The 23,661-nt window shown below is 41.2% G+C and overlaps 1 protein-coding gene across 1 annotated transcript in view; it reads left to right on the top strand.

Annotated features, from left to right (window-relative positions):
• COL19A1 (collagen type XIX alpha 1 chain) overlaps positions 1 to 23,661 on the top strand; it is a 342,743-nt gene that overhangs the window by 239,488 nt on the left and 79,594 nt on the right. Inside the window, exon 16 of the mRNA XM_028494726.1 lies at positions 15,640 to 15,693. Within this exon, the coding sequence (XP_028350527.1) occupies positions 15,640 to 15,693 (54 nt within the window). The remainder of the gene's footprint in view (positions 1 to 15,639; positions 15,694 to 23,661) is intronic.

Below are 23,661 nucleotides of genomic sequence, written 5' to 3' on the forward strand. Positions count from 1 at the left end.
AATAGATGACACGCATACCACCATACTGCAAAAAGTCCTATGAAGCACCTTGTCATTCTTACAGGAATTAGTTAAGGGAAGCATTGAAAAGAAAGGTGAAATACCTGTCTCCCCACATTCTTCTATGCCACCTTCATGTTTAATTTCCCTAAACATAATGTACTTTAACAAGAGGACTGTTATTTCCCAAATGGTTAGAAATGAACAGTTCTTCAAAATCAGTCCTTTCAAGATCATATTAACTAACATTTTAAGAAAATGAGCTTATACAAAAATCAACCTGCTCCTAATTCACATCATCTAATAGTTTCACAAACTATTAAACATTTATTTAAGGCCTACTATGTGCCTAACACTGTTGGGAGCTAGGCTTGCAAAAATGAATACAATGTGGTCCTTGCCCTTCAAGTATTTAAGTTTAACTCACAGAAAATGTGAATAGAGGAAGAAAACCTAGAAAAGATAATGTCAGGGTGGTTTTCTTCTGGAATTGACAACTGAAGCATAAAGGTTGAGCCTTAAAAACAAGGAGGAATTCCTGCTCGTCATGACACATGGATGAGCCCGGAGGACGTTACGCTAGTGAAATAAGCCAGTTCACCGAAAGACAAAGACTGCATGGCTCCACTTGTTGAGATGTCTAAAATGGTCAGACTTATGGAAGCAGAGAACATATAGGGGTGGGAGTACTGGGGAGTGTTACTCAACAGGTATAAAGTTTCAGTTATGCAGGATGATTACATCCCAGAGATCTGCGCTACGACATAGTGCCTATAGGTAGCCATGCAGTATTGTGCGTTTCAAAACCTGTTAAGAGGGTAGATTTCACGTTAGGTGTTCTTACCACACACGCGCACACACGCACACACTGAGGGACACAAGGAAAGTCTGGGAGGTGCTGGGTATGTCAGTTACCTTGGTTGTGGTGATGAGATCACAGGTGTTTGCATCTGTCCAAACTCATCACATTATACACATTACATACGTGCAACTCTCTGTGTCTCACTTACACCTCAGTAAAGCTGTTTCTATAAAAGTTGAGAAGGTCTGTCCGGTAAAGCAAATAGAGGGGAAGGAGAGAGCAAGCTAGGAGCTGCTGACAGAGGAAAGCAGCCTGATCAAAAGCACGAGTGCTGAGCCCCGGGGAGTGGGGCAGGCGGCGGCCAGGCAGCTCTGACCACAGCACTGACAGGTCGGGTCCAGCCCGGGCAGCGTCCTGGCAGAACCGCTGTGAGCTCCACATGTCCCGAGAAGCCAAGACAATCTGTGAAGAGCTCTGAGTGGAGAGTCCCGGGGCCAGATTTCCTGATAGGTCTCTCTAGTGGCACAGTAGTTGGATTTCTGAGAGAGAGTAAGATCCATTGCAGCTATCATAGTATTTACTAGTCATTTGTATTTTATTACAACTGACACAGAGCTTAAGAGACGTCCCCCTTTACTTGTGGGCATTTTTAGATCAAAATGTTGTTGTTTTTCATTTATTTGTCTTCTTCCACTTTGTACCTTATGTGAGATGAGCCCTCCCCCCTTCACAACAGGAAGGAAGGTAACAAGAGAAAGAAGGAAGGGTTGGTAGGCACCAAGATCCTTCCGACTGAGATTGGGAGATGGTGTCTGACTCACCCTACTGGCTGGCGTCTGAGATTCCTAAAGCATGTGTTAAAATGTCTTATGACGATGTGAACTATAAAAACATATTAATTTTCCCTCTTATCAAGCAATAATCAAATAATACATAATGTCCCTCAAATTAGTGAATAGCATAGTATATAATTTTCCTATATATGTTTGAGCAATTAGCCTTCAGAAAAGTTAAGGGAAAATTTTTTATTGATTTACTCTGACCGGTGGGATTGTCTGAAAAGAACCAAGGAATAGGAGTTTTTAAGGAGGCGTGGATCCTTTGTTAACAGCATACTTTGCTCAGTTTCTTCAAGAAAATGTTCTCCCCTCCAGGGCTTTAGAGATGTTCCCTACATCAAAGGTGTAGTGTTGTTATTCTGGGGAGTGTCAATGAAGATTTTTAAAAAATAGAAGGAAGAAATCTCTAATGGCCTGAAGCAGCTCAAATAATTAAAACATTTTCACCAACCATTCTATTTGTGATGGTTCTGAAGCCAAATTTGTATTTTCTCACTTTCCTAAGAAACATTTGTACCAAAAAGATTAGTTGTTTACAAAGAATAATTTCCCACAACTTTGTGTGTGTGGAAGGACAGTCTTTTTCACCCTGAGAGAGTACATTCTCTAGGGGAAAGAATCTAATAAAGGAATATTTCCTAAAAGTCGATCTTTGAACTAATGTTATTAGATTTTCTTTATGAATTACTGTTTCATCAAAGTCATATGTATTGCTCCAATTTAGCTTCCCATACTTAATAGCAATTTTTCCTCTCTTTGAGGAAGGTTTAGTTGAAACTTAGACACATGTAATCTGCATACATAAAATTATTCTTATTGAGATGCTGGTAATTGAGGGGCAACTAACTGGTTCACAGAGCTGGCCACAACCCTTCATGATGAACGCACTTTTTATAAAGTATTTGTCCAATTTCCTGTTAATAAGCAGAGCTGATCTTACCTATTCAAAGGGAAAAGCTCCCAATTCCCCCAAGTAACTTCTGTCATCTTGTTTTGAATGAATATTCTTCATTGAAGGGAAACCATTAAGTAGCAATGTCTTGGACTGATGATACCTGCAAATACACTAAGATTACTATTTTTTAAATTATTTATTTATTTATTTATTTATTTTTGGCTGCGTTGGGTCTTCGTTGCTGCGCGCGGGCTCTCTCTAGTTGCGGTGAGCGGGGGCTACTCTTCGTTGTGGTGCGCGGGCTTCTCACTGAAGTGGCTTCTCTTGTTGCAGAGCACGGGCTTTAGGCACGCGGGCTCAGCAGTTGTGGCTCACGGGCTCAGTAGTTGTGGCTCTTGGTCTCTAGAGCGCAGGCTCAGTCGTTGTGGCGCACGGGCTTAGTTGCTCCGCGGCATGTGGGACTCTTCCCGGACCAGGGCTCAAAGCTGTGTCCCCTGCATTGGCAGGCGGATTCTTACCCACTGCGCCACCAGGAGAGCCCCTGAGATTATGATTGAGAGCAGGTTTCAGAGAGGAAGCACGAGAGCATTAAGCGTCTCCCTGGGGAAGGAGATAGCAGTAACTCCTGCGGAAACATATTCCAAAGAGAGAGAAATGGACCGGGAGAGATGATGACAGCACTAGCTCTGTGTTAGGTGCTCCAGTGCCAGCGCATATGTGATCCTCAAACTATCCCGAGAAGTAGAAATGATGCTCGTTTTATAATGGGGTAAAGGATGCTTAGAAACATCGGGTAACTTGCCCAGGATCACACAAGTATAAGTAGGGGCTGTAGACCTGAGGCCCAGGAATGGACCGCTAAACCCACCTTTATTCTCTCACTCACTCTCCAGTAAAAATTTCGTTGTCTTTCAAGCCTTCCAATTATCTGAGTAGCATAAAGGAATGGAAAATAGTGGCCTCGTGTTAGGATGATGAGGCTTCGAGAGTCTCGAGACTTGAAATGACTTAGTTTATTTCAGAGTATTCCAGGTTTTCATTCCTTTAGAAGGGAGAGCAGAGCAGCTGGCAATGAGGCGGAACAGAAGAGTTTAACTAATGAGCCATTAAAGGCGGCATGTCTTAGCCCACCCGTTTGACACTTGCTTCACCTCTCATTCATCATCCCTGTAAACGTGTTTATTAAAAACCACATGAATTGGAAAATGTGTCATTATTCCTTTCTGTTGCAGGCAGGGCCCTTGATTTCCTTTCTTTTTTTCCCTCTGGCATTGTTTTTGTGCATTGTTTCATTATTGCCGTAAGAGAATTGAGCAGTGGCTCACGTGTCACAGAAATTCACATAATTTGTAACGTGGAACAGGAGCTCCCTCTACTGTTTCCACTGGAAAAGCTCTAGGAGAAGAATGACACTGTTCAGCCCTGGGGAGGCTGTCCAGTGTCTGGAGATTGTTCAGTGTTTGAGGCTTAATTATAAATCTACATGATTTTCAAAGTTTATTTTCCGGATTTTGTTGCATCTTATGCTTATCCTGTATTTTAAATACAAATACTAGCTCATCAACAGTCATTTTCAACATCAACTTGATGCCCTCTAGAAGTGAAAGCCCTCAGCTTTCTCTAAAATGCTGACTTATTGTAACACGCTGTTAAAACTCTACAGCGTGAGTTTTTGTGGGAGCCGACTCTGGTGGAATTTACGCTTCTTTTCTAAAGCAACCATAAGATTGAAAACATACACAACCGTGTTGTTTCCATTTTCATTTTAATTTCAGTGTAGAACTTCTTTCACCTTTAATGCATGAGCCATTGCTCAGTCCTGAAGGTCATGGTTACAGAGCAGGGCACATAGTTAAAAGAGTGAATTTAGGATGTGAAATTGAATTCATTTATCCAACACATACTTACCTCGATCACCTAGCATGAGTTAATGACTATTACAGACCTTGAGTATACAGTGGTTTATAAAAAAAAAAAAAAAAAAAACAGACAAATTAAAGCTAAGGTCTCTACCTTCAGTAACTTACACTCTATCGTGTGTGTGTGGGGTGAGGGACCGATGGCGAAGAGGCAATTCCATAGGTAGACAAAACAATTTCAGCTTAATATGCATTGCTGCAGGGGAATAAACTGGGTAGTGCGAGAGTGGTTTGGAAGGAAGGGTTGTTGCCCTAGTTAAGGTGGTCCAGGTGGCATCTCTGAGCATCTAGGTGACATTACTTGAGAAGGAGCCAGCCGTGTGAGACCCAGAGCAAGAACTTTCCAACCAGAAAGATCAGGAAGTGTAAAGGGCCTGAGGTGGGAGAGAGGTTGCTGGATTCAGTAAACAGAAAGGGGCTAGGAGAAGAACAGTGCCAGGGGAGGCTTTGGAGCTGAGTGGATTAGCCTTATGAGAGTGGAATCGGGAAGCGGGGGGCAGAGAATAAGTGGCAGGGAAAATAATCAACTGGTCACATCTCCCTTTTCTAGGTCTTTGTCTGTGTTTTTATCTCAGGCAGTTAGATTTTTATTTTGATGTGATGAAATTATTATTCCTAATGATAATTCTAAAGGCAACATCATTGTAGCGTATCGTTTTTAGTCTTTGCATGGACAGGGAACAGACTTGTTTGCTGAGAAAACAAGGAAACAGACAAAGCTTTGGCAGTTACCCATTTCACTTCAGCCCAGCCTGAATCCAGGGGACACCATGCTTTTCCCTTGGAGATGGAGAATCTCATCACATACAAGTCATCCTCTCTTCCCCACAGCTACACCTGAGGCTTCCTTTCTGATAGGCTGCAGGTTGAGATGAGCAGTTATAACTATGAAAGTCTATGCTCTGGAAACACCGTGGAACTGATGCCTTCCCACATCTGTGCCCTGTTATCCATCACTATCCCCGCCTTTTCCGCCTTCATCTCCAGCCTTATTTCCTAGGCCCTGAGGACCCACAGTGCAAAGTTAATGTTAGCAGGGCCCACCCCTAAGGGAACTTAGTCCCCAAGATGCATTTTGGACTGCTCAATCAAGTGGATGACAAAAATGTCCAATTAAAACATTTGACTTCTTGCTAAAATACTCTGTGTGACTATATGCATTTTGAGGACCATCATGTCTCAGTGGGAATCCAGTTCATAGTCTGAACATCCGTCTACAAGCCTTGAATTGATCAGGGTTTTCTGTTTCTCAGTTTTCCTTTCAGCAAAGAACTTTAGTCTCTTTGGTCTATTAACGGATAAAGGTCACGTACTGTACTGATATCTTCGGAGGAGAAGAACCTAACCATTTATCTGTGTCAATGGGAATAGTAATTTTATTCATAATAAAAATAAGATGACTTCCTCAGAGTTAAAAATAAAGATACCTAAGACCTATAAAATGGAGGCATGGCCAGTTAATCATTTTTATTGCCACCTGTCCCCTACTGGGGCCATGGTCCCAGACAAAACAGCTGTTGCCAACATTACTAACATTCCAGTGTCACCTTGTGTGGCCACAGAATCCGTAGACATGCATGTGAGGCAGCTGGGGTCTCAGGTGGAGAATGTGAAAACCAGCACTTGGGTTCCACTCCCTAATTACTTCTCTTTTTTTCTCCCAATGAGAAGCAGCAGTGAGACATTATGAGCCGCTTTCTGACTGCCTGAGTTTTTTACTAATTATAGATACGCTTGGGAAGAAAAGGATTTTATGTTCTTACAGCCACTGATTCCTTTTCTTCATTTTAGGTCATGTTATTGAAACCAACTATCAAGACTTCTGAATGACAGACGTTGTGTATAGCAATGATGGGACAGAATCTTTGAAATCCTTGATATATGGTCACCAAACTTGTTATTGGGCCAGTGCATAGATTAAGTACTGTTTCTTTGTGGGAGGTAAACAGTAAGGTTTTAATAAATCTGATTGGCCTTTGAGAAATATTCAGAAAGGGAGACTTGTTTCCTAAATAATCTTATAATTTGTATTTGGTGATATAGTTTACGAAAGTATCTCCATACGGCATTTAATTTTACCGCTGTGTAACTCTGTGAAACAGGCAAGAAAAGATTATCTCCATTTTGACAATAAGAAAAGTCTGGGCCTCCAGAAGTAAGGGGCTTAGCTAAATCTATTCAGTCAGTTTTTCTCTTCACAGCAGCTACAACCTGGTAGGAAATTGTTTCCATCAAAGGAGAGACTAAAAGAAGTTATGTGAGTAGAGAAGCAACAAGTTTTCAGCATTATCCGGGGGACCTGAAACATAAGAGGGAATTCTGTAGAAAGTAAGCCTGGAAGGAGCTTCAGTTATATCTGTAATTTCATTAAAAAGTAAAGAGATCTAAAGTAAATATGGCAGATGGTTAGGACCTGACAACATTGGATTGTGGATTCATGGAGATTTATCATATTATATTCTATACTTGTCAGCATGCTTGAAATATTCCAAATTTCTTTGACAAAACAGGAAAAGCATCCTGTGGGATGGGCTGAGGTTAATATCACTAATTACTCCTTCAGTGGCCTAGAGTGTCAGCATCTTCTCTTTTGCCTGAAATCCTTTGTAGAATGGGGCAAAGTGTTTTAAAAATGAAATCATTCAGTTTTTTTTTCTAGAACTTCCCTGAGTGTACCCTCTAACCGTGCGGTTCAGTTGAACCAAGAAATGTCATTTGCATATTTATCATGAGTATGACCTACAGATCAGAAAGAAACCTTGATGTCAGACATTTGAGTTGAAAGTGGAGGCTCCAATCACCACAAAATAAAACCTCACTTTGCCTTTGTCCAGAATGTCCCCAACCATTCGAGTTGTGTACATGCCCTTGGCCTCTACGTAACTTGGCAGCGTGTAAGCCAGCGCCATCAGCCTGGCTGTCTTAAGTCTCTGCGGTTTGCCTGGAAATCACGTTTTCTCTGCCTAGGAAGCACTGTCATCCTACCAACACTTGTTTTTCTAAACTTTTTTATTTTATATTGGAGCATAGTTGATTAACAATGTTGTGTTAGTTTCAGGTGTACAGCAAAGTGATTCAGTTATACATATACATGTATCTATTCTTTTTTAGATTCTTTTCCCATTTAGGTTGTCACATACCATTGAGCACAGACGTAGAGAAGAACTTATGATTACAGGGGTGGGCGGAGGAAATGGTGAGGGGACGGGATAGTTAGGGAGTTTGGGATGGACATGTACCAACACTTTTAAAGAGAGTGAATGTTATCAGTTCCATAAGTGGAATCTCAAAGCATTGATAGGTGCAGGCTGTGGAAGCCAACCCCCCTTCAGACTTGAGAGGTGTATTGAGAGATTCCTGAGGTCAGGAAGGGGAGTGCAGGCTCAGCTGTGCCCCAGGTATGGTTTCTGTTGATGGTGGACTTTGGGCGACGCCACTGGATACAGATCATTTGTTTCACAATCTCCATCCTTACTCGTTCTCATGTCCCGGTGGCTTTAATCACCTCATGCAGGGTCAGCGATGTGGCTTCTGTGGGGAGGCAAGCCCCTCTTGAGCCTCCTGCTTCTCCTTATATTACAGGACGCTGACACATAACGTTTTTGCTTTTGCAGGACATACTGAGGGGCAATGAGTATGAAACATTTTATGGATGGATAAGCAGAATCGCGGCATTAGGGGAGGAATCATTTTCTTCTCACTACCATATGCCATGGAAATCAGTCATCAGTGTCCCAGCAAGGCACTCTATCAAGAATGCAGTGGGCTTTATAACGAATTAGATGGATTTGTTTCATGGTATCAGGGAAAATAAGCTCCTTTAAAAATGATTTTTTTTCTCCCTTGGAAAGTAAAGGGTTAAAAACTTCTGAGCTTCACAGCATAATTTAGAAAATCTGCTTTTATGAAATGGATTAATTACACCCATTGAATGCATTCACTGTCACAGCCCCATTCTCCCACTCCTGTTCCAAAATGACAAGTGAAACCAGGAGCTGTGTAATTTTGGAAAACAATCAGGTCACATATTGAGTATTTTGCTTATTCATACAACCATAAACTATCTCTGCTTGAGTTCCCTCAATTACACAGCTCAGTGTGCAGGCCAGAAGAGACAAGCCCAGCTCAAGTGAGCAATTCTGGAATACACAGAGGGATGCGTTTGAAAAACGTCCAAAGTGGCAGATGTGAAAAATTCTCATTCAAGACCCAGAAGCTGCCTTCGCTGCAGTCCTTCACCTGTTAATCGCACTGTTTCTGAACTTCTGAACCAGGGTTGCTGGCAATATCTCAGACGGAGACACTTAGGAGCTACTGATCTTTCAAAGTATAGTGCAGGTATATGCCACTGGGGTGGGGCACGGGGGACCTGGCTGAGACAAGAGAAGATCACTGCTGCTCAGAATTTCCAGAGATTCACCAAGAATACACGTTGGCTGCTGGCTTCTAACAAAACTGCTCTTACCTTTTTTAGGGGAAGTCCCCAGAAGATGCCCTTGACCAATGCTTGAACCAGCGTATTGCTGTATCACTTAAATCCTTCAGATCCCACATGGCAATACACACATCTCTCTTCCACAAGAACACAATGGCACAACTGTAGTTTTGTTTGAAGGGTATTTCATCTTCTTACTAAGTGTGACTACTTTCCCATGACTGTTCATCCACTGCAATTTCATGCTCGTAGGAATGTCAGCCTATCAAAATGATCCCTAAGCAATCTTACTCTCTTGTTTCTAGTCTTGTTCCCACCAACTCTGACCATTTTGGTATTTGTTTTTCTTCTACCGTCTCATAAATGCCAAGACTCTACCCCTCATGTGGTATCATTTGAATTTCAAAAGTTACTTAAGATGCTGATCAAGATTGCCAACTTCTTTCCTTTTCCCTCTCAGAAGTCTCCCTCTCACCTCTCTCTAATCCAAGCCCTCCTTGATTTTAACATTTCTTGTATCTGCCTGTGGTTCCTCTCTCTTATCCTCACCCTCCTCCCATTCTGGTCACTTTCCTCTTGATCTCTTCTTGTCCAGTCTTTGAAAAGGTGCATCTACACTGTATCCCAGAGCACCCTGTGCTCGACCCTTGTAGATTCTGTCTCTCATTAATAGATCTGCAATCTTTTACCCTTGAATGCCCTACTTGATGTTTTTAACCAGCTTTAAGATGATTGATTTTTGTGGGGGTTTTTGTTTTTGTTGTTGTTGTTGTTGTTGTTTTGCGGTACACGGGCCTCTCACTGCTGTGGCCTCTCCCGTTGCGGAGCACAGGCTCCGGACGCGCAGGCTCAGCGGCCATGGCTCACGGGCCCAGCGGTACACGGGCCTCTCACTGCTGTGGCCTCTCCCGTTGCGGAGCACAGGCTCCGGGCGCGCAGGCTCAGCGGCCCTGGCTCACGGGCCCAGCCGCTCCGCGGCATGTGGGATCCTCCCGGATCGGGGCACGAACCCGCGTCCCCTGCATCGGCAGGCAGGCTCTCATCCACTGCGCCACCAGGGAAGCCCGATTTTTGTTTTTTTTCTCTATCTGTCATCCCTCTCACTGTGAGGCAGATAAAGGAAAGAGTTAAAATATCAAAGATGTTGCATCAGGCCAACTTGGGTTGAAATCTGGCTGTTGTCTGCTAGTTGTATGACCTTGGGTAAGATAGTAAACTTTTTGTTATAAGTAAAATAAGGATAATGCCTACCTCATTGGATTGCTGTAAAAGTAAAATGCAATAACATATGTACCTGCCACACAGTTATTACCTTCCAAGGGTTACTATTGTTATTTATTAATATTATTATCATTATCCCATTTTATCATTCTCTTCCATCTACTCATTATGTTTTACTTTCTTTCCCAGAATTTAATCCAGGACCTCCCATTTCTAAAGCAAAAGTGTTGATACCTTTCCAAGTTCTTTGATTATCATCCTCCTATAGCTTTTTCCTCTGAGTCCCACTTTTTATCATCAAAGTTCGTCTTAAGACTTAACTACATTTCTCAGAGCCTCATGCCAGAAAGTGAGTGCCAAAAGCCGGGGGTGCTGCGAAGCCACAGTCTTCAGGATCTGCACTCCCCCCTTTTCTGTACCCTTTCCTCCCTCGGTGCTGTCTTCTCCTGTGCCACCTGCCACATAGCATCCTGTTACTCCTCCCCTTTCTTGTCCCATCCATCTTGCTCTCAGGAAATACTTACTGAATGATCCATAAGAATATATTCAAGTGGAACAACTCTTTTACTTGGTTCTACCGTTTGTTTATTGCGTGATTTGGGGGCAAATCTATCAGTTTTTCCCTGTCAGATGGAGAACATAATCATACCCATCTCACATAGTCTTTACGAGAATCAAATAAGATGACGTGTTTTGCAGTCACATTACCCTGCCATCTAAGAAAATATAAGTGAAAACGTATTTAGAATTATGCTGAGCTGTATGAATATGAAACATTAGTATTACGTCTCCCAAGAACACTTGGATTCGAGCTGGTGATAAAACCCAACACCAAATAAACCAGTCTTTCTTTATGAAGTTTTAGGCAGGCATAAACCAGAAGGTGGGGGAGACATTTTCAGAAATAAGAGCCCCTTCCCAGGAACCTTAAATTTCACGTAATACGTGCTATCTGGCCCACATCCCCACTGTAATCCCATAAAGGAGAGCTTGGGGTCTCTGTGTTGAAATATAACCATAGTATAAACACTTAATAAATCCCCTCCTTGCTTCAGAAATCATATTTTGCAATTTGAGAGTTTTCAGCAATTTTGGGGGGGAGGGGTTGGAGTGCTGGTATCTCCTTAGCCACTAAAAATTTGTAGCAGAAACATTCTCTGAAAAACAATCTATTCTAAAATTACAACTGTTTAAGTTAATTAAATCCCAAGAGACAATGAAAAAATTCATTTAGAGCAAATATTTAAGATAAGTAAAAGGATCTATGTTTAAAAGAAAAAGAAATTGATATCCCAGATATTTTCTAAAGAGTACTATTGATTTTTCTCTCAGAATTGGAGACAACTTTCCATGTTGTAATTCTGGTCAAAAATCCATCCATAAGCTCTTTTCTACTAACTGGAGCTCACTGCAGCTTTGTTTTCAGTTACTTAAGCCAGATTCTTAGATTAATCTGCATCTGTTGGCCCTGTATTCTGTGAGTTTGGAAGCAGCAAGACCCCTGCTCAGTTTGCTACCATTCCTAACTGAAATCAAAACGAACAAGCAAGAAATTGGCTAAACCCTCAAAAATTTTCTTGCAAAAGATTCTATTGAATTCAGCAAATACTGGGATGGGGGTACTATATGTTATGATAAGATAAAAAAGATTGAAACTCCTGTCTTCAAGGAGTTTTCATTCCAACTGGAAAGATAGACATATACTCAAAAGATTCTATTGAATTCAGCAAATACTGGGATGGGGGTACTATATGTTATAAGATAAAAAAGATTGAAACTCCTGTCTTCAAGGAGTTTTCATTCCAACTGGAAAGATAGACATATACTCAAACCACCATAAATCAGTATAAATGTGCTTCACTAAGTTATATACAATGTTATAGATGGTATATATATATATGTATAAGAGAAAAACTCATTCTCTTCCCAGCAATTACTGTATTTTTGAAATATGCCTCATCTTACCTTTCCTATGAACGAGGTTGGGCTTCCTAATAATTTTTTTAATATAAGCAAAATAATTACTGGTCTTTGCCTTTTCTACTAGCTATTAGAAAGTTAGAAATATTTCTTGAAAATTAGCCCAAATGACTTTTCAATAACAAACTTTCTATCTCTTCTTATAGCAAAGCCGTTTTTTAGCATGTTTTGAAAAAAGTTGATTCGTGCAACTTTCTTCATAGAGGTTTTTGGTATTTCAAAGGTTGTTAGCAAAGTTGATTGGAAACCCACGCGGCCAGAAGGCAGTTGTGAACAACCTGAAAATATGTACTTGTGAATCCTGAAAGGAGCCCCTAATGAGAGAGCTCCTAACGAAGAGCGTTGGTGCATGGAGATGAGTGGTACCCAGATGGCGCACGGAGGTTCAGTCAGCAGTTATGGGGAGCTGAAGGATGCTTTCAGAGAAGAGGGAGGAAGACAGTTCAGGAGGGCGGGCCAGAGAGGGAGCAGAGTGGCCCAGGAACCGCGGAGACCTTGATTCAGAACATCAAGGGTGCGCCAAAGCTGACCCAAAGGCCCAGCCCTGACGGGACAGGGAGCTCGCAGCAGAGACCAGGGAAGGGAAAAAAGGCAAAAGTGGGTTCCTCGAGCTCCGCATACTGCATGAACTGGCTGAAAAGTGAAAGTGCGGCCAAGACCGGGACCGAAGAAGCTTTAACACAGAACTCTTCCCATCCTTTAAGCGTTGGCAATCTGTAGCCCAAACTGAAATCAGCTAAGGAGCTGATAATGCAAACAGTTGATCATTTTCACACGAGCATCTGATGACGCTGGTGGCAGACAGGATATTTCTCTGCCTTCCACCTCTAGCAAGATTTTAGCCAGAAAAAAAAAAAACCAACAACAAAAAAAACCTTTTTAAATGCTTTAAACTATTACCGAGCATATATGTTCCCAAGTTGAATGTATCTTTAATTCCCTTCATCACACCAGGCATGGTTCTTTGCAGTAGGAGACAACATCAGGGTCTCTCCCCACACCAGGCTGATGGACCGCTCCGGTAATTACACGCGAGCACAGTTGGGTTATGAACAGGTGTGTCTCCCCGGAGCTCGTGAGCATTTTAAAGCTGTTGTATGGGGCTTCCCTGGTGGCGCAGTGGTTGCGCGTCCGCCTGCCAATGCAGGGGAACCGGGTTCGCGCCCCGGTCCGGGAGGATCCCACGTGCCGCGGAGCGGCTGGGCCCGTGAGCCGTGGCCGCCGAGCCTGCGCGTCCGGAGCCTGTGCTCCGCAACGGGAGAGGCCACAACAGTGAGAGGCCCGCGTACCACAAAAAAAAATAAAAAATAAAAAAATAAAGCTGTTGTGTAGTTGTCTACTTATCCCGTTAAGTCAAGCGTCCTGTGTCTCCCAATCCAACACAAATGGAGCAAAGCCGTGGTATCTGTGTGGCTGCTGCAGGTCACTAACAGGAGCAGGATACTGGGACAGTTTTCCTTTCCATAAGCATAATTTTTAAAATTCCTGCAAAAATTATTTTAGGCTGAGAATCTGCTTTTAAGTTACAAGAGTTGAGCAAGGAAGAAGTGAGTTTGGGGCCAGGCTGCCTCCATTAAATATTAGCCCTGCCACTTACCAGGGGTGTGACCTTGGGCCAGTTACCTATTTCAAATGCTCATTTTTCTGTATCTTTGAATTGGAAATAATGATGGTGCATACCTCATGGTGTCATTGTAGAGATGAAATGAGTTAGTCTATTTGAAACCCTCGGTGTAATACCTGGCGCACATTACACACTACCTAAATGTGTGCCATTATTATTTGATGGATTCTTCTGTGCTAGTTGACAGACGTTATTAATTGATCTGCTTTATTCAGGAACCCCACTTGTTAAGCCTTTCCCTTTTAGCTAAGACGAATGTGTCTGAGCTAAATGTACCTACCACATCACTAGTCTTTGATCTGATTGACCTTATGATGAATACACATTCACCATTCACCCAATGCCTGCTATGCAGATACCCCTAAGCTACCTTTGCTGCTACTGCATACGGTATCTAAGATTTCTCCTTGCCTTGTTAAAAAGGATCCTTGTTAAAAAGGATCCTCCGTACACATTGATCCTTCCTTGTTGCAGAAGAATCAATGTGTATGGAGTCTCATGTCTCCTGAGTTTCAAGAATGAGTTCCTAACTTGTACCTTCTTGGCCGGAAACTTTGTGAAACAACCCCCAACTCAGTAATTGCTTTCCTCTTCGCTTCAACTACCTGACCTGGAATACGTCACACAAAGCTGGCTGATGGAAAAAGAACCTGAAAAATACATAGCGCCTTGAGAATTCTTTTCTGACATTAGCTCTGTTTTGATTCCAGCAAGGTAACAGCATCATTTGTCTTCGCAACCACAGTCAGCTCCGTTCCTCACAAGGCCTGTTATTTTCTCACGCGTTATATCAGCCTCCTTCTATCATCCATCACTACATCTTTCTGTCCTCAGCATTTAATGGCACAAAGTAAAGCCTTCATGTTAGATCTTCTGTCACAGGCCGTTCCTAAGAAACACCCGTCATAAGTGTTGACCAACATTAATCTTTTCAAGATAACCTAAGGTGTTACCTATATCAGTGAGTGCAGCTAGCAGATGTTCCTTAAAATGTTTCTTCACTTTCCAAAGCTTTCGTTCCCTTTTTAAAATAATAATCTTTGTATAATAGTGACTTTGGTTGGCTGAAACATGATCTTTCAGTGTCTTATCTTCTGAGAACTTTGCTTCTGTAACATTTTCTCTCTTCGAGTGCGGATGAAATAAGCAGTCTCTTTTCTGAGATAGCTGAATCTATTTTGGCTGAACTACCTAAATTAAAATAATGTTAATCTTTGCATTTTCTTACACCCCTTTCCCCAAAATTTAATCCCTGAAAAACTCAGAGAACGCTTCTCTTTCTCTCTTCCTGGAAGGTTTAGGGACAGACAAATGTCTTTACTTCCTTCCTATCCACCCAAAGCTCAGCATAGTGCTTCATGAATATTTCCACATCATCTGAAAACTACATGTATTTAAATGTCTTAAGCCCAAGGTTATATAGCAGATATCTTTTTCTGGCCTGAAAGTCCATGGGAAGCCCATTTTCACCCAACTAATTCAAATAAGTAAAGCAATAGCAAAAAAATATTTTTCCCTTATTTGTTAAGGTAATAACACGTGGGCATACACTTCCATAATTCATTGATAAAAGCCCTATAAGAAGTGTCAAACATAAACTGAAGCTCTTCAGCCTCTTCCCCTGAGGAATTTTATGGGTAAGATTCCTTTTAATAAGGAATATGCCGATGGCTGACCTTTTAGTAAAATGTTATGTGTTCCCAGTTAGGACCTTTCTTTGGATTCATGCAGGATTTAACCTAGAAATACGTTTAAGAACCAGATAAGCTAATGTCCATGTGATTCGCTATTAATTAGAATACTTGACTGAACAGACACTTCCTTCTTCTTACCTGTGCGATTTTAAGAGTTCTTAGATACATTATTTAAATACACATTGTTTTGGTAAATGTTTATGTATGTCTTTGATTTGTTTCTAATACAGGGACCTCCTGGAATACAAGGAATGCAACAGACTCTTGATGGATATTATCACAAGGTATGGCTTCTTTCACTCACATCATGTATACAGAGATTTTATGTGATGGTAGTTTTGAAAAATAAAATAAACTTAATTGCTAACTGCTCAGACTTTGAAACATAATCACATATACTTAACATCTTTCCATAATGAAAATGTTTCCGAAAAAGTATTTTGATCAGCATCTTTTTACAGAACCAGGATTTTATCTTTATTTAGTTATTTATTTTTGAATTTATTTATTTTTGGCTGGGTTGGGTCTTCGTTGCTGCACGCGGGCTTTCTCTAGTTGCGGCGAGCGGGGGCTTCTCTTCGTTGTGGTGCTCAGGCTTCTCATTGTGGTGGTTTCTCTTGTTGCGGAGCAGGGGCTCTAGGCCCGTGCGGGCTTCAGTAGCTGTGGCTCGCGGGCTCCAGGCGTGCGGGCTTCAGTAGTTGTGGTGCACGGGCTTAGTTGCTCCGTGGCATGTGGGATCCTCCCGGACCAGGGCTCGAACCCGTGTCCCCTGCATTGGCAGGTGGATGCTTAAGCACTGCGCCACCAGGGAAGTCCCTATCTTTACTTTTAAAAAGTTTATTTCGAAGTTTGCAAAATTTCATACAAAAAATTAACATAAAAAACATGTTTCACCATTGATAGCGTCATATATGTGGTTTCCCTGAGGGCAGAAAGAGATGATTTGCTACCTTAGAGCTCTGGGTAGTGCAACAGGTGATAGATTTCTTACCAAACTAACAGGTGCTACACTAAAATCTCAAGCAAATGTTTACATACTATGGGTCAAGACTGAAGTCTCCCACCTCTCAGGAAGGAGCCACTTTAACTTCACCAAGATTTTTAATTACCATTGGTTTGGATGGAATATGACATGGAAGGATCTGACGGCCAAAGGGCAAGACAGTTCTGCCCCCAATTCTACAAGGAAGCACAGCAGACGGAGAAGAATGGGTGTGGGCAACCGAGTGTGACTCAGAGACCTAAGTGAGGCCATTGGTTGGCTCACCATTCAGCACATATTTGGGGTCTGATCGCTTTGTGGGGGCCATTCTGGCCACTGACTCGGATCCCTTATTACATCATAGTTTATCACTGATAAGCTGCAAATTTGGAGAAACTCCCCTTTATGTCTGTCCTGGGCCTCTCTCTGCTGCGGCGTCTCCCGTTGCGGAGCACAGGCTCCGGACGCGCAGGCTCGGCAGCCACGGCTCACGGGCCCAGCCGCTCCGCGGCATGTGGGATCCTCCCGGATCGGGGCACGAACCCGTGTCCCCTGCATCGGCAGGTGGACCCTCAACCACTGCGCCACCAGGGAAGCCCTGTCCTGTGTTCTTGGTCTCCCTTTCTTTAGATTCCTCTGGCTGCTGTTGTTCCTCTGTTTAAAAATCCAAAGAAACACTCTGTGCCTGTGCCAGCAGAGGCCTTGGAGGCAGCAGGTGCACAGAAAATGACAAGCTAATTAATTCAAAATCCCAATTCTTCCGTCAGATTAAGTTCAACATGAAGACGTGGATCGTTTGTGGCTGATAAATTTAAAATCAAAAGTGTGGAAAGTCTCTTCCACTTCCTGCATAATCCTATCTTAACTTTTCTCATTTCCTTCGATTTTCCAGGGAATATTGTATTAGGAGGAACGTATGAGGTATATTAAATGATCCTTTAGTAAACATTTTCTGTATAGATCTCTCTGTACTAGCTTTCTCACAACCGTAAGGCTTGGCCCACATGAAAAAAAGTAAGAGAAGCATATCTAAAATTCCTCAATTAAAATACACTGCATTTCTGTAATGACATCTACTGGTACAAAATAGGATTTACTATAAATGCTTCAAAATAACGAGAATGAGTTGGCTCTGATATAACAGTGTCAGCTAAAAAAAACTTAAAAGAGTATTGTGTATTACTACCACCCTTGGTATAAAATATACCAAGTTGCTACTCAGCTACTTCGATATTTGCCATCCTTTGCAAAACTTTTAACGCTCATCTCTTTACAAGTCTCTCAACATTACTTCTGTATATAGTTTATCTTACCAACGAGTCAGTTTTCCCTTAAATGAAGATATATAGTGCACTTATATTTTAGAATCTGAAGTTGAGAACATAAATTTTTTACTTTAAGGTTATATTTCCCCCAAAATGAGGCTGACCGGAGAAGGTGAGTGGAGAGTCTTGCTAACAGGAAACCAGTTCTCTGAATTTAGCTGTTGACGCACCTAAAAGAACTCCAGCTATTGTTACTACCATTGTTACTGCAGGATTCAGGCTCACAGGTGGTTAGTCCACCTGGGCTCAGAAGGTGACTTCAGAATTGGAGGAGAACTGGGTGAAGAGGGGAGACCATAGCTTCTCTTCCCCAAATGAAACACCATCCCCAGTTAACATCAGAAGGCTTTAGACCCACCTGGGAATTAATGGAAGGTAACTTTCCAAATACTTGACTCTGTTTCCTTCTGAGAATAGTTAGGGCTGTTCCATGGAGGTCCCACTAGGATGGATGGAGGGGGCGGGCCCACCTTCTCAGCGCCTACACTGAGCACCTTTCTGGGTTGTAACCGCCACCTCTTCACCCTCGGCTTCACAAAAGAAAGGGCCAAGTGTGCCATGGTGAATGAGATGCCTGTTTTCACTTGGCCGTGTCCCCAGCAGGTCACCCCCACCGGGTTGGGATGCTGAGCTTGTTTCAATTTGCAGTTCATCGCATGCCTGGTGGTCTGGCTGTCGCAAATAAGCACGGGGGGGCGGGGCCTGAGTGAAACTTGCCTGGAGAGTAAATAATGGACCATGTATTGAAACATATAAAGTGACATTCCAAGGTTAAAGTAATCTTCCCGTTTAAATTGGCATTGGTTTATGTAATGTCTGCACTTGAGTCCTGGGCCTCGGCACCTCAGCTCACAGCAGCTCAGCCGTCCTGCAGCCTGGATTCTGCGGAAGCAGCTGCCCCTGGAGAATGAGTGGCAGACCACTCATACACCTGCCCTCCCCTTCCTCTCCTGAAAGAGCTCCTGGCTCATTCCCTCATCCCAGGAATCCTCAAAGCAAAGGAATTGCCTTTGGCCCCTGTACAAGAGTTGATTGTTTTCCCCTACAGTTTTGCTTGTCATCAGGGGAAGAAGCTCAGGCATAAGAATCCCTCTCCTCTCACAGCACAAATCAAAAAGAGAATTGGGGAAGGAAAAAAAAGGAAGTGAGGAAAAGAGAGACTAAGGAGGGAGGTCAAGACGGTTATAAAAGTATGTTTCTATGTATTTTGCATGCCCACTTGAGGATGCAAAGAATGAAAGGTAGATTCCCCTCTCCATCACAAAAATAGTTTGCAGAACAGCTGCTCCCATTCTGCAAGACTGGTTGCAAAGAAGCAACAATGCTTAGCATATTCTTCCCCTCAAGGAAAACCTGCTCACAATCCAGCAAATTGCTCTGCATTGTCTCCAGCTCTGGGGGTTTTAATACAAATTTGATAGGTTCTGTCAACTGCTAAAGCCGTCAGATCCAGAGCTCCTTAAAACAATCTAGATGGGAAAGGAAAAAAAAAAAAGCATTCTCTGTGGAGGCCAGGTACTTGCAGGTTTTACATTCCATATTGGTTTTTAAAGATCCACGTGGAAAATGTGAAGTTGGTTATCTTAACATCACCACCCTCAGTGCAATTTGCAGAGAATCAATCAGTCTCATCTGTTGGGAGATTGATGCTGTGTCTCCCTGCAACCAGTTCCAGTGTTCACTTCTCCAAATTGTTGATCCAAAAAAACCAATTTGCTAGCAAAATAATCTGTTTTTCCTTTCAAGTATCAAACCACAACTTCATTTTCCTATGCACAGACTAGAAAGGACAGAAAACATTTCTCCAGAATCAAATACTCAAGGTCTTTCCAAGCAGTGAGTTAAACCCAAAGATAGCACAGAAAGTGAAGGCCTCCTTGGAAACACTGGAGGCAACCCTTCTGGGCCTGGAAGATTTAGAAATAAAATTTAAGTCCTAACTTCCTGTCTCTCCCTCCCAGTGCCCCAGGATCCGCTAGCTTTGGAAAACGTCATGGATTTAAGCACAGACATACAGATTTTTGGATTTTAGCAGTATTACAGAGAAACCTGAAACTCACCTGGGCCCAGCCCCTCCCCTCTGTGGCCCACCACACTCGGAGCTGGTGAAATGTGTTCCTGCGAGGACCTGAGGAGCTGGACTTAGTGCCAGCCTTGGGCCTTCTTTCCAAGTGAGCACAGCCCTCTTAGGCCACATGTTCTATTTAACTTACTAGGGCTACTGTAATGAAGCAAACTGAGTGTCTTAACCCCCAGAAATGCGTTATCTCACAGCTCCGGAGGTGTTGACAGGGCCACGCTGTCTCTGGAGCTGCCGGAAGGGGTGTGTTTCAGGCCTCACTCCCAGCTCCTGGTGGCTCCTTGGCTTGTAGTACCTCCAGCTTTGTTCTTCTTTCTCAAAATGACTTTGTCTATTCAGAGTCTTTGATGGTTCCATATAAATTTTAGGATTATCTGTTCTAGTTCTGTGAAAAGCTGTAATCGATATTGTGATAGAGGTTGCATTAAATCTGTAGATTGCTTTGGGTCGTATGGCCATTTTAACAATATTAATTCTTCCAGTCCATGAATATGGGATATCTTTCCATTTCTTTGTATCATCTTCATTTCCTGAATATTGTTTTAGAGTTTTCAGAGCATGGATCCTTCACCTTCTCAGTTAAGTTTATACCTAGGTATTTTATTCTTTTTGATTTGATTTTAAATGGGATTGTTTTCTTGCTTTCTCTTTCAGATAGTTCATTATTAGTGTATAGAAAAGCAACAGATTTTTGTATGTTTATCTCACGTCCTGCAACTTTACTGAATTTGTTTATTAGTTCTAATAGTTTTTTGATGGAGACTTTGAGGTTTTCTATATATAGTATCAAGTCATCTGCCAAAAGTGACAGTTTTACTTCTTTCCTTCCCATTTGGGTGCCTTTTATTTCTTTTTTCATGTCTGATTACTGTGGCTAGGACTTCTAATACTATATTAAATAGAAGTGCAAAAACGGGCATACACGTTTTCTTCCTGATTTTAGAAGAAAGGCTCTCAGGTTTTCACTGATGAATAAGATGTTAGCTATAGGTTTGTCATAAATGTCATTTGTTATGTCAAGATATGTTTCCCCTACACCAACTTTGATGAGAATTTTTATCATGAATGGATGTTGAATTTTGTCAAATGCTTTTTCTGTGTCTGTTGAGATTACCCTGTGATTTTTATCCTTCCCTTTGTTAATGTGGTGTATCACATTGGTTGATTTGTGGGTATTGAGCCATCCTTACATCCCTGCAATAAATCCACTTGATCATAGTGTGTGATCCCTTTTATATATTGTTGAATTCAGTTTACTAATATTTTGTTGAGAATTTTTGCATCTATGTCCATCAGAGATATTTTCTTTTTTTGTAGTTTCTTCATCTGGTTTTGGCATCAGAGTAATGGTGGCCTTATAGAATGAATTTGGCAGTGTCCCCTCCTCTTCAAATTTTTGGAATAGTTTGAGAAAGATAGGTATTAGCTCTTCTTAGTATGTTTGGTAGAATTCCTCTGTGAATCTTTCTGGTCCTGGACTTTTGTTTGCTTGGAGCTTTTTTTGTTCATTACAAATTCAATTTTTCTGCTAGTGATTGATCTGTTCATTTAGTCTATTTCTTCCTTATTCAGTGTTGGAAGACTGTATTTTACTAGAAATTTGTCCTTCTCTTCTAGGTTGTCCAATTTGTTGGCCTATAACTGTTTGTAGTATTATCTTAAAATGTTTTGTATCTCTGTGGTATCAGTTTTTATTTCTCCTCTTTCATTTCTTATTTTATCTGGGTCCTCTCTCTTTTTTTCTTGATTAGCCTCACTAAAGGCTTATCAACTTTATCTTTTACAACAACCAGCTCTTGGTTTCATTGATCTTTTCTATTTTTTGTCTCTATTTTATTTATTTCCTCTATGATATTTATTATTTCCTCCCTTCTGCTGTTTTTCTTTTTATTATTCTTTTAGATGAGAAGTTAGGGTTTTTATGTGAAGGTTTTTTGTTTGTTTCTTTCTTGAGGTAGGCCTGTATCACTATGAACTTCCCTCTTAGGACTGCTTTTACTACATCCTATAGATTTTAGAAAGTTGTGCTTTTATTTTATTTATTTTTTGTCTCAAGGAATTTTCTGATTTCCTCTTTGATTTCAGCATTGATCCATTGATTTTTTTAGTAGCATGTTGTTTAGTCTCCACATGTTTGTGTTTTTCCCATTTTTCTTCCTGTAATTGATTTCCAGTCTCATACCATTGTGGTTGGAATAAACGCTTGATATATTTTCTATCCTGTTAAATTTATTCAGACTTGTTTTGTGGCCTAGCATGTGATCTATCCCAAAGGACATTCCATGTGCACTTGAAAAGAATGTTTCTTTTGCTCTTTTTGGATGGAACGTCTTATAGATATCTATTAAGTCCAAGTAGTCTAGTGTGTCATTTAAGACTACTGTTTCCTTATTGATTTCCTTTCTGGATGATCTGTCCATTGAAGTAAGTGGGGTGTTAAAGTCCCCTACTGTTATTGTACAGCAAGTCCCCTATATACGAACCTTCAAGTTGTGCACTTTCAAAGATGCAAATGTGCCTTCGCATGTCCGATCAGGTAAGTTAGTTCACATGTCTGGCATACATTGTCATGTGCATGCATCCTCTACGACTGGTTGAGCTTTTGTGTACTTTACTCTTGAGTATTGTATAGGGTACAATAGTACAGTATCTTTATTTCAAGCCCAGCATGTACGGAAGCAAGCGTAAAAGCAGCGGTATATAGCCGATTGTGCTAGTTGGGTACCTAGGCTAACTTTGTTGGACTTACGAACAAACTGGATTTACCAATATGCTCTTGGAGCAGAACTCGTTCATATGTAGGGGACTTACTGTACTGTCAATTTCTCCCTTCCTATCTGCTAATATTTGCTTTATATATTTAGGTGCTTCTGTATTAGGTGCATATATGTTAACGAGTATAGTATCCTCTTCTTGCATTGATCCATTCATCATTATATAATGCCCTTCTTTGTCTTTTGTTATTGACTTTGTTTTAAAGTCATTTTGTCTAATATGAGTATTGCTACCCCCACTTTCCTGTCACTTCTATTTGCATGAAATATCTTTTTCCATCCCCTCACTTTCAGTTTGAAGTGAGTCTCTTGTAAGCATCATATAGATGGGTCTTGTTTTGTTTATCCAATCAGCCACCCTATTTCTTCTGACTGGAACATTTAGTCCATTGACATTTAAGGTGAACTAAGAGGTATGTACTTACTGCTGTTTTGTTACTTGTTTTCTGGTTGTTTTTGTAATTCTTCTCTGTTCTTTTGTTATTGTAGTTTCTTCCCTTGTGGTTTGATGATTTTCTTTAGTGGTATGTTTGTGTTCCTTTCTCCCTAATTTTTTGTGTATCTATTTTAGGTTTTTGATTTGTTGTTACATATATGTTGACCTATAACTATTTCTACTTGTTTTAAACTGATAGTTGTTTAAGTTCAATCACATTCTAAAAGATCTGCATTTTTTATTCTCCCCCCACATTTTGTGTTTTTAAGGTCATATTTTCCATCTTCATATTTATCCCTTCACTGTTTATTGTAGTTGATTTTACAATTCTTTTCTTTTAATCTTTGTACTAGCTTATTTAAGTTGTTGATTCACAACCATTACTATATATTTACCTTTACTGGTGGGATTTTTCCTTTCCTGTAGATTCTTCCTTCTTATTGTAGCCTTTTCTTTTCCACCTAGAGATGACCCTTTAACATTTCTTTTAGGGTAAGTTTAGTATTGATGAACTTTCTTAGTTTTTTCTTGTCTGAGAAGTTCTTTATCTCTCCTTCAATTCTCAATGATAACCTTGCTGGGTAGATTATTCCAGATTATAGGTTTTTCACTTTCAGCACTTTCCCTTTTGGCCTGCAAAGTTTCTGCAGTAAAA

The sequence above is a fragment of the Physeter macrocephalus genome, chromosome 10, assembly GCF_002837175.3.
Source record: "Physeter macrocephalus isolate SW-GA chromosome 10, ASM283717v5, whole genome shotgun sequence".
Taxonomy (NCBI): Eukaryota; Metazoa; Chordata; class Mammalia; order Artiodactyla; family Physeteridae; genus Physeter; species Physeter macrocephalus.